Raw genomic sequence first — 10,629 nt, forward strand, 5'->3', positions numbered from 1 at the left:
CGGGTGCCCCATCGCTGCAGGTGCCGCAGGCGGGGCAGGATGTGGGGATGGCAGCCCTGAGCTGTGCGGGCCCTCCCGAAACGTCCGTAACTCAGCGATGGTTCCGTGAGTTGCCGCAGCCTCGGAGCGGGTTGGTCCGTCTCCTGTGGCTGGGCTGCCGTGGATTCGCGCGACGGGACGAGGGGAAACGGCCGCAAGTTGCGAGTTGGATCGGACATCGGGGAAAACTTTACAGAAGGGGTTGTTAAGCACTGCAATGGGCTCCCCGGGGAGGTGGAGTCAAGTCACCAACCTGGATGTGTTTAAAACCCGTTTGGATGTGGTGCTCAGGGACAGGATTGAGCAGAGGGCTGTTAGAGGTAGGGTAGGATGGTTGGTTGTGGTTGAACTTGATGATCTTGAAGGTCTTTTGCAACCTGAGCGATTCTGTGATTCTGTCCCTTCGTGTCTTTGCACAATGTGTTTCGATAGCTCTTAATTGCTGTGCTTTATCTCTAAAGGAAGTCAGTCATATTTCAGCATCAGAGGTGGTAAATAACTACAGGTGCCATTAGTGCACATCCCTGTGATGTATCGGTGCCATTGGGGTGCTGGCTGCGACCCCAAGGAGTGATGTGGAAGCGAACCCTAGTCCTGTGTCACAGCTGTAGGGCAGCAGCCATCTGAGTGCGGGATGATGAAGACATCTGCCCCATTTCTGGGAACTGTGGAAAGAGGTTAAGAGGAAATAAGCTGGGTTCTTTGGGAAGCCGGGAATTTAAGCGTGTTAATTGCATTTCTTTGGGATAATTAGGTGTTCCAATTTCTGTTTGAACTTTAGCTGCTTCTTACGAGGAAGGCCGTTTTTAATTTATCATTGCCCTGGTGAATATGTTGGAGAGTACTTTGAAAACTGTATCCATGTTTTTATAAAAGTTTTGGTTCTGACCCACATCACAGCAGACTGCTCAGCTGCTGCTGTGAGACGTCACCCAGGTGGATTCATGGCCCAGCACATGAAGGGGAAGGATGTTCTTGATCCCCACACTTAAAGCTGGAGTTGTGCAAGACTGATATTTTGAAGCTGATCCCCACTGAGGAGAAAAGAATGCAAGCAATGGATTCCCAGAGCTCAGGGCTTGGGTTAAAGTGCGTTATGCGAGGTTGTTCTTTGGCAAAGAGTTAGCAGATGAAATGGCAAAGCGTTCGTTCTCTTTTGCCACAAAATGAATTGCAAAATATCAGAATGTTAGTGTAGAAGGGAGGTCTCACACACCTGTGCAGTGAAATATTAGCAAGATTTATTCCGTGGGTCTTGGCAGTGCAGGGTTATTTAGGAACATACTCAAAAGAGTGTGTGGCCTTCGATGGAATACATAGGAAGAATTTCAAAAGTGAAGATGCTTACCTGAATTGGATTGTGGTTATTGCAGGAGCTCTGGAAACCACAAATGATGAGTGTTTTGTCTTGTCCTTAGTGACAGTAATGGCAGAATTTACCATTTCAAGGGATGTTGAGCAGAAACTCTTGTGATTTCCTGGTTAGTGTGAGTGTTAATAATTGACAATTTGTGTTACCAAGTGTTGTTACATGGAAATTTTAGAAGCTTGATATGTAATAAAAAGTATTTTCTTTTTTTTATTGTAGGATGGAAAAGAGACCAGTCTGAAAACCTTCCCCTTTGTGGGCTTTGCGGTTGTCTGCTAGAATGTTCCTTATGAATGCTTGTCCTCTGGTAGCTCTTCAGACACAATGGGAATCCTTTGGACCAGTGAGGAATTGTAGATACCCTGTTTGCTTCTCTGAGTCTGAAGGGGACGTCACCAGAAACTCTGTACATGCAAAAGTTCAGATGATCATAAACAGCCTGCAAAGTCAAGAGTCTCCCCTGGGTATGAACAATGAGTGTGAATGTATTATGCAGAAGAAACAAAAGGGAGAAAAAGGCACGAGCAATAGGGTTGCATCCAGCACCACACTGCTCCAGAAACATCCTAAATACACCGAGAGGGGTTGTCCTGCTGATTCTGATGACACTGAAGAGAATGTGGAGTTTGGGACTCTCTTGCTTGACTCTGATAGTGACGATTCTGTTGACCGAGGTATAGAGGAAGCTATTCAGGAGTACTTGAAAGCAAAAGGAAAAAGTGACCAGTCATTACAGAGGAATGCAGAGTGTTCCGAAAACATAGCCAGAGACAAAAGGCTTAAGAGAGAATTCTCCCAGAACAAAATGTCTAGTAACCTTCTCCCTGTGAAATTTAAAGCAGATATGCTCTCCGAAGAGTACTTTTCTGACCAGCTTGGAATTGGTAAAAGACTACAGCCTGCTTCCCCACAAAGCATTAGTAGTGATGACTCTTTTGAACAGAGCATACAAGCTGAAATTGTGCAGTTCTTGAACGAGAAGAAGCAACAAGAAATTAGCAAGTGTGTAATTGGGCAGGATAAAAAAGATCCCCATGTGAGATCTGTCCTTAAAAGCAACAAACAGACTGCTAACAAAACAGACTGTGGTGCTGTGAAGCGAGGTTGTAACGCGCTCCTCTTGAGACACCATCCCAAGCTACGGAAAACCAGCACGCAGTCCAAGTGTTTGAAGTCTAAAATCCAGGAAATGCCTGCTGATTTCGACCAAGTGGACCAAGCTTATCTAGAAGCAGCCAGCCAGCCCTGGTTACTGCAGCAAAATGAAGAAAGTGGAACTAACTACTGGGAACCTAGTGGAACACTTATGGATGAGAGCATGCACCCATCCGACTCCAGCAGCGATGATGGGATTGAAGAAGCCATTCAGCTTTATCAGCTGGAGAAGATCAGGAAAGAGGCAGGTCACACAACGGACTGTGTCCCTTTGCAAAGGGAACAATTTGATACAAAGGGTATAGCGGACATTTCAGCAAGCCTGACAATTAGCTCAACAAAAAGTGCCTCACCAGAAATCTGTAAAAGCCCTACGAGCAACAAGAGGAAAGAAATTAATTCAAAATCAACAGAATTAGAAAGCTCCAGCAATGACTTTAACAGGCTGTTTAAACCACTGAAAAAAGCCAGGCATTTTGTACCTCCGGAAAACAAGATTGCTGCTTGCGAGCTCACATTGCAGGCTTCTTGCAGAGCAGACACATCTGCAGAACTCATGTGTGCAGAAGCTATTCTTGATATTTCCAAAACAATCATGCCATCCCAAATGGGAAGTGACAGCAAATCTCTCGCTGCAGATTCCTTCTTTTCTCCCCAGCTTCTCTCATCTTCCCATTGTGAAAGTGACAGCAGCCTTGTGGACAGCGATGATAGCATAGAGCAAGAAATCCGGGCCTTTTTGGCTCTGAAAGCACAGTCAGAAAGCCTTGTAGCGAAGCCTCCTGGCCTGTCACACCCGATCCAGATGCCCTTGCCATCTGATCAAAACAGCCTCGCTGGTACCCTTGAGCCTTCTCTTCCCAAAACACTGAAACTATCACTGAATCGTAAAAAGAGACTTAAAAGGGAAGGTGGAATAGCAAAGCAAGGTGCATCGAAAGCATCCGAACAGCTGGGGACGGGATTTATTCCAGATAACTATTCGAAAGTTCCTGTGCTCCAGGAGGGTACCCTGACCAGCTCTGAAGGACTCTGTGGTGCTCCGATGCTCAGTAGCAATGAGGCTGAGCAGCAGCAGCTGATGTCTTCTGAGCTGTCTGAATCTGTTGGCGAATGTGTGGCCTTGGATTCTGGAAATCCTTTTTTGCAGGTTCAGAGTGGGACGAGACAGCTTGTGAAAAACACCATCCAAACTCAAGAGAGGGATGGTTCAGATGATGAGAGCAGTTCTCTGGATAGTGATGAGGACCTCGATAGTGCTATTAAGGACCTTTTACGATCTAAAAGAAAATTAAAGAAGAAGTCTAAGGACCAGAAATCTCAGTGCAAGAAGAGAGTCAGGTGTACCGAGACAGACAGTCAACTGCTGGATGAGGTTGGTGACCTTCAGCAATGTGAGTGGAAATGTAAAAATCCCATGCTACTGAAAAGCTGCCTCTCAAAATCTAGAAAAACTGTGAAAGAGAACGCAGTCAGAAATTATCCAGATGACATAAATGTCAGCCTTTCAAGTGAAAGACCAGAAGCCGTTAAGAACGTAGAGTTTGATTTACAGCTTAAAAAAGGATGCAAACCTGAACCCATTTCGAACCAGAATAACCTGCAGATAGCTAAAAAGAGAAAATGTAGTTTCACAGCTGCATTAGGCACTGATGATAGCAGTTCAGTGGATAGTGATGACAGCATTGAACAAGAAATTAGGAAATTTTTGGCAGAAAAGGCTAAAGACTCTGCAAGCAATTCAGAGGTGCAAAAAAATGAGGCAACTCTAGACCTGTTGACCAAACAAACTGCAAATAAAGGAAAAGTGAAGCAACAGTCGGTTGAAAATGAGATAGACTTCTTGCTGGGTCAGACTAAAAAGACTAAGGGAACTCAGCAAACTGATGAGTTGAAGAGCTCTCAGAGAACGGAAGGGAAAAGTGCAATGTTACTTGACAGTGGGAAAACTGCTTCCTCTGCAGAGAATGTTTCTTTTAATACTACTGGTCAGTCAAAAGCTAAACAAGGAATGGTGGGGGTTAAAGGTGTTGCTGCTGGTGAGTTACCTGGGAAAGCAACGGGTAAAAAGGATGTCTCTAATACGGAGCCTGTGCAGAAAACACTTCCACCTAAAACCAGCAAAAATGAAGGTCGTAAAAGGCAAAAAGTAAGCAATGCAAAGTCTAGATCTAAAAGAAAGAACTCCTTTCAGTTAAAGATTTCGAGTAAATTTATTGCAGGTCTGAAACGTGCTCGGGAGAGGAAGAAATCCATGCTTTTGAACAAAAAGCAGAAATCAGAGCATTTGCTCAGCCAGAGCAGCGCATCAGGAACAGAGGTAGCTTCCCAGGATACAGATGTACTTACACGGGAAAAAGGAGCCCCACTGCCAAAAGGTGAATGTAGTGGGGAGAATAAGACAGCAATAAAAGAATGCAGCTCTTCTCAGAAGCTCACTGTGGAAGTGTCAGGTCCCCATGTAGCAGAAACCTGTGAAAGACCAGATGCTGCTCCTTTGTATATCAAAGAAGCAGAGGGCTGCAAAAAGGCTGCTGCTGCAGGAGGCTGGACGGATTCACATCTGAATCTCTCCTCACAGGAGCAGAGTGTGGCAGCAGGACAAGTAGATAAGGTTTGCAGAGGAGCAAACAAAGCTGAGAAAGTACAGATGGGGACTGAGGAAGGAGATAGCCACAAAGACAGCTGGGCAGATTCAAATGTAAGTCCCCCACTCCCACAGCGCAGTATGGCAGTGGTAGAAGCAGATAAAGTTAGCAGAGAAACGTGCCAGCGGAGTATGCACGTATGTGGTCATGGAGAGAATAACCAGCAGGACAACAGGCAAGGTCCATGTGTAGGTTTTGCACTGCAGGAGCTAAGTGTGACAGCAGTAACAGCAGGTGAAGCTAGTGGAGAAGCATGTGCAGGTAACGGTGTGCACATGTGCATGGAGAAGGAAAGCATTACCTGCCAGGACAGTGACAGACAGTCAGAAATTCAGGTATCCAGCTCCAGTTGGGAAGGCAAAGTGCCTGTCCTGCAGAATAGGGAAACTGACTGTGAACCGGACCAAGGGCAGGAAGTTTTAGAGAAGGACTGTGCAAAATGTACTGACACACCAGCAGGGGACAGCCCAGCTTCCCTCATGAAATTAAAGGTATCAAATAAGTAAGTACACTTTTTCTCTTTCCTCCCACAGTAACAGGCTTTTTAGGAAATAACTATCATTGTAATTACCTTGATAAGACTTGAGACATGAGGGACGGTGGGAGAAGGTGATAAAGCATATCATACACACACTAAGGTGAAAAATGCTTCTGTATAACAGGGATATCATGGATAAACGTACTTAGATTTTGTAGAATTTTGTAAATTATTTAAAGCATTCTAAGGAGATATTTTTTATAATGGTTTTTAGTGCTTACATTACTACAGAATGCTGTAGCTATTATAGATAAGGAGATACCGCCTAATCATGCTTTAAATTATGAGGCCTCTAATCATGTTAGAAGGAAACCTGTTTGTCAGTCTGTGAGGAGATCCCAGGCAAACACAGCATTTACTGATAGCGCAGTGCTTTGGAAGCTCACTGCCTGCCATGTGTTTACACTCGAGCTGCCTTAGGACAATCCTGTGTCAGCAGGGACTGCAGAGTGAACTCACCAAGCAGAGCTCCAGCAGAGTTGGTGCAGCTGCAGGTGCGGAGATCTGGCCATGAAGATCCAAATCCAGGCAAGCACAGAGGGTCAGGGGACAACAGCTCATCCCTGTGCAGCGATCACAGTGGCCACAGAAAGCACCTTTGGAATGCTGGAAACCTCCTGCTAGCAGATGATTCAAAGCACAATTGCAGTTGGAATGAAGTGAAGGAATGTCTGTTCGGACATGACTTCTGTGGATGTCGCTAGACTTGGGTGTTGCTGGGCCTGCAAGGCTGAAACAATTTCCTCCTTACTCTTAGTCTAATTCTGATGCCCTGCAGTTACCCAGCGACGTGTTCGGATTTTTCCAAGTGAACTTTCTTCAACTGAGTGCCCTTACTTTTCTTTTTCAGAAGTGGTTTCTAAGATGTTACATTTCTGTGAACTTCTACTTTCATTTACAATTTTTGTGCAATAGAGCAAAGCTAGATTTGCTGTAGGAAGTCCCTAACAGAAACGCCACGGATATTTTCAGCACTGGTCTTTCATACTCAGAGAGTTTTCTCTCTTTTTCAAGCACGCAGAATAAAGCAATTTTTCACTACTGTCTTTTTTATTTGAAGTGACTTTAAATGGCATTCAAGTAATGCCTTTATATCGCAATGAAAGTGTTCCACACCCGTTCCACTGAAAAAACCAAAAGGTGTGAATTGAAGCTGTTGACCAGTTCTTTCACTTTCATTTGTGTGTAATGAAGTCCTCTGAGTGGTTTGTTCCTGCATCTCGTCCCGTGAATCGATCTGATACTATCTCTGTTCAGTCTTCTACTGAGCTTCTCAACCAGACTACCATTTCAGCTCACCTCGTTTCTTAATCACTTCAGCAGTCTTCCTCAAGGCTGGCCTTAATGTTCAGAAACGGAGCGAAAGCAGTCGAGAATGGATCCAGTATCACCTAGTATCTCCAGATGTGATTGCATTTGCAGAATACTGGCAAACTGCAGCGTAGCATAGAGTAGAAAAAGCAACCGTGGCGTGTAGAGAAATAGAAGGCATCCTTTGTGTGTTTATACTGTCGTGCAGTTGCATTTTAAACATGCTTAGAGTGGTCACTTGGCATTTCTTATCGTCAGGCCACCTTTTTGTAGTCCTTGGGCTGGGCGGTGGAGGAGTTCACTGCTGGCTCACTTCATTTTTGTGGTAGGATACCTTGGAAAAGTGGTTTTTTACTTAGCTCGTGCCTGCAGGAAGTTTGCACAGGCATGTCTTTGTGTCTGCCTTGATTCAGCTGCAGGATTTGGGCATTTTGTTTGGAATAGGTGAATAGGCTGTATTTTAAAATAGAATTTTTCAGGGTACCTTGCTTTCAGAGGATTAAACCATACTTAGTAGGGATGGTGGAAGCACTATGTACCGTTTGTATGAAATAAGCTGAATGTTTTTCGACGTTTTTCACTAATCCAACCTTAAGATTTACGAGGTGTTTTGTGCCCCTGTCGGTGTGTCTGTGTTCTCAGTACTACTTGTGAACTGATTCACTTCCAGTGAAGATGCAATTCTGATTACCTTGTGCTTTAAATACAAGCTAATTTCAAGCAGCACTTTTTAAAAAAAAAAAAATTGATAAAACTTGATTTGTATATAGGAAATGGTGTACATTGATACGTTTATAATGTTTAATAAATGGGGTTCTGACCGTGGACCGTGAAACCAGAGCGCTCCTGTGGTTTGTGCCTCCGTCACTGGTGAGCAGTGTGTTGTGTTACAGCTTTTCCCTCCTGGCTGTAGTCCAGAGATGCAATGAATCCATGTCAGGATCACCTGTGAGTAAAGGATGTCTCCCTCAGAGTCAATCCAGTTTGCGTTGGCTGAACCTGGGAGCAGGGCCACAGCTCCTCTGCTGCTCCTGCACCTTTCCTCCTGTTCTCTCAGCCACCAGCAGCCTGAGGACAGCAGTGTGTGATGTCCTTGTGGATGAGACAGAAGGCAGGTCTTACGTGATGTGGCCGTTTAGAGGAATGTTCTTAATAGCAAGAAGAGAAGAAGAATCTCCTATCAGCCAGCCAGCTGACCATTTTGGCTTCTCCAGTGATGGCCAAAAAGGCACTGGTTGAGTGCCCTCCTTATTTCAGCCTTCACAGGGAGTTAATTTGATGGTGCAGCTTTGGCAGTGGATACAAGGACAGAGCCATGAACTCAGGTCTACTCAAGGAAGTGAAGAAATTGCCTTTTTTTTTATTGAGCTGCCTTTGTATTAAATTAAAAAAACCATGATTGGGTACATTGTTTTATTTTTATGACAGCAACTCTGTGTTTTTGTGCTTCAGGAAAGGCAATCTTCAGGGATCCTCCGGGGCCCAGGAGGACTGCCTTCATTTTTTATAGGCAGTTCTTTGGTGCTATTCTAGCAATCTGTTTCAACTTGTGACTGCTTTATATAAAAGGAAGAAACACTCCATCTCTGCCACCGTTTCCTTTATTAATGTCTGTGCTTGGGGCTGGCTGCAGCCACACGTCGCTCCCTTCTCAGCCAACCTGAGTGGAGTGCATGGGGTAACATTACCCCGACATATTATAGGATGCAAGTTATGTGAGGGTGATGTAAGTCACAGTGTGCAAAACTGTTCAAACAAACTGGTTTCCGCTCAGGAATTAAACAAAAAGGGGAATTATTGAGGCATGGAAGAAAGGACGTGGGTGGTTTTAGATCAAGTATGGAAAGAGATGGAAAATAGATGACAAAACCCACAAAGTTTATATTTCTAAGAGCTCCATCCCTGAATTATTCCACCTGCAGAAAAATCTGTGGATAGAAGTATTTGTAAAACTGTCACAAGTGTTTGCATTAATTCTGCCCTTAATGTTACTTCTCATTTCAGGAGAAGAAAGAGAAGAGAAACTCAAAGCGTTATCTAGAGTCTAACGGAGGAATAGCAGCGAGTGAGAGAAGGTTGCTTATCTATTTTAATGCGTTGAGTATTTAAAAAGTTAACTTTCCAGGCTCATTTCTGTGCCCAGTATTTACTTGCTCAAATGTGTTGGCGTGTTTTTGGAAGGATGAACTCAGCTGGCTGCTTTTGCCTTTGAGATAACTAAATGAGTTGCAGTGCAGGGCTTGAAGTGTTTGTTAGGCTTGCTTGAAGTTGTGTCTGGCCCAGGAGCATACACTGGGCTTTGAATGTTTAAATTGTTTTAAAACAAAACTCACCACAAAACGCAGGCCTGATGGCATGCTGTTCAGTTTTGGACTTTAGATGTTCAGTGACTTTAACTAAACAGAGTAATCTGTTCCTCCTCCAAAGCTAAATGAGGCCTCGACTGGTTGGGAGTCCTATGAAGTCCTAGAGTTTGAAGTTGGGGGGGTGTTTCTAGAAATGTACTGCTACCTTTAACCTGTTAACGTGGCTATTTTGTCACATTGTATACCAAGCTGAAAGATTCTTTACTGTGTTCAGGAGGAAAAGTTTTCATTAAATTCCAACTTAACTGTGTAACTGCATGAACTTGTGTTGTCCTGCTGCTACTCGTTGTGCCACGGAGCTCTTTTTGACATCCTGTGCCATTTCATTCCCCTCGGAGATCATTTTCAGGATCACTTAAGTGCTGTGGATTCCTGCATGTGTTTCTTTATTAAGACAACAGCTCTGAAACAGTTCTGCAAGTTTAGGACGCCCTCAAGGCTACAGCTTGCCTACACACTGAATTCCCTGCTCGCAGCCTGTGACAACCCACTGCTTTCGGGAAAGGTAACAGGCACGGCTGTAACTGAACCTGAGGTACGTGGTGCTTCACAGTGGGGCTTAGCAGCGGGTTTGGGGTGAGGTCGGCGCTGTCGTTTCCCTGACTTTTTAGGGGGGGAGGGAGTTATTTTTCGAACTAAGCAGCCAGCGATAAACTGAAGTGGTTTCATCGCTCTAACAGTGCGAGGGCCCACCGACTTTGTAGCTGGGGTGAAAGTCGAGGGTGTAGGGGGTGATGAAGTTGGCGGGGCCGGTGACACGGCTCTTCTCCAGCGAGGTGTTGAGCCCGTCGTTCCTGTACATGCCACGCTGTGCCAGAGCGTCTGAGAAAGCGTGCGAGGTGACGTGGTAGGAGGTCTGCACAGGAAAGGGAGAAAGGAATGAGAGAAGATGTGTTCAGCACCGACACCAACAGCGCCTGCAGGAGCTTGGACAACATTCTAAGAGTACTTCATCACAACGCCCCTCGAGGAGGAGTTCGTTGGTACGGGGCAGGCTGAAACCAAGGAACTGCGGTGGTTCAGAGCCTCTGGGTCTGAGGTGGGGTTGCCAAAATTTCCCACCCTGGTAGCAGCTGGGCAGGAGAAAGGTTCGCCGTGCCCTGGGAGGAAGGCAGAGCCCCGCAGCCCGGGGAGACCCCAAACCCACCGCTCTGTATATCCCGCCCAGTCTCCGGGCTCGCACCTACCGGCACTTCGTACACC

General features: G+C 45.3%; 2 protein-coding genes across 2 annotated transcripts in view; both read left to right on the plus strand.

The window, feature by feature from the left end:
• The first annotated feature begins 1,595 nt into the window (after positions 1-1,595).
• Positions 1,596-9,865, plus strand: PPP1R26 (protein phosphatase 1 regulatory subunit 26). Its single transcript, XM_031556226.1, has 2 exons — positions 1,596-5,713; positions 9,065-9,865. The coding sequence occupies exons 1-2, from the start codon at positions 1,689-1,691 to the stop codon at positions 9,099-9,101; spliced, it is 4,062 nt and encodes a 1,353-aa protein (XP_031412086.1). The 5' UTR covers positions 1,596-1,688; the 3' UTR covers positions 9,102-9,865.
• A 583-nt stretch (positions 9,866-10,448) lies between these two features.
• Positions 10,449-10,629, plus strand: part of MRPS2 (mitochondrial ribosomal protein S2) — a 2,038-nt gene continuing 1,857 nt past the window's right edge. The window contains exon 1 of the mRNA XM_019621502.1: positions 10,449-10,465. The gene's annotated coding sequence lies outside the window, so the exon portion shown is untranslated. The remainder of the gene's footprint in view (positions 10,466-10,629) is intronic.

The sequence above is a fragment of the Meleagris gallopavo genome, chromosome 19 (genome assembly GCF_000146605.3).
Source record: "Meleagris gallopavo isolate NT-WF06-2002-E0010 breed Aviagen turkey brand Nicholas breeding stock chromosome 19, Turkey_5.1, whole genome shotgun sequence".
NCBI lineage: Eukaryota > Metazoa > Chordata > Aves > Galliformes > Phasianidae > Meleagris > Meleagris gallopavo.

Coding starts and splice junctions, on each gene's coding strand:
- PPP1R26 (XM_031556226.1), top strand. CDS start 1,689: ATGTTCCTTATGAATGCTTGTCCTCTGGTAGCTCTTCAGACACAATGG. Junction 5,714..9,064: donor AAATTAAAGGTATCAAATAA/GTAAGTACACTT, acceptor TTCTCATTTCAG/GAGAAGAAAGAGAAGAGAAA.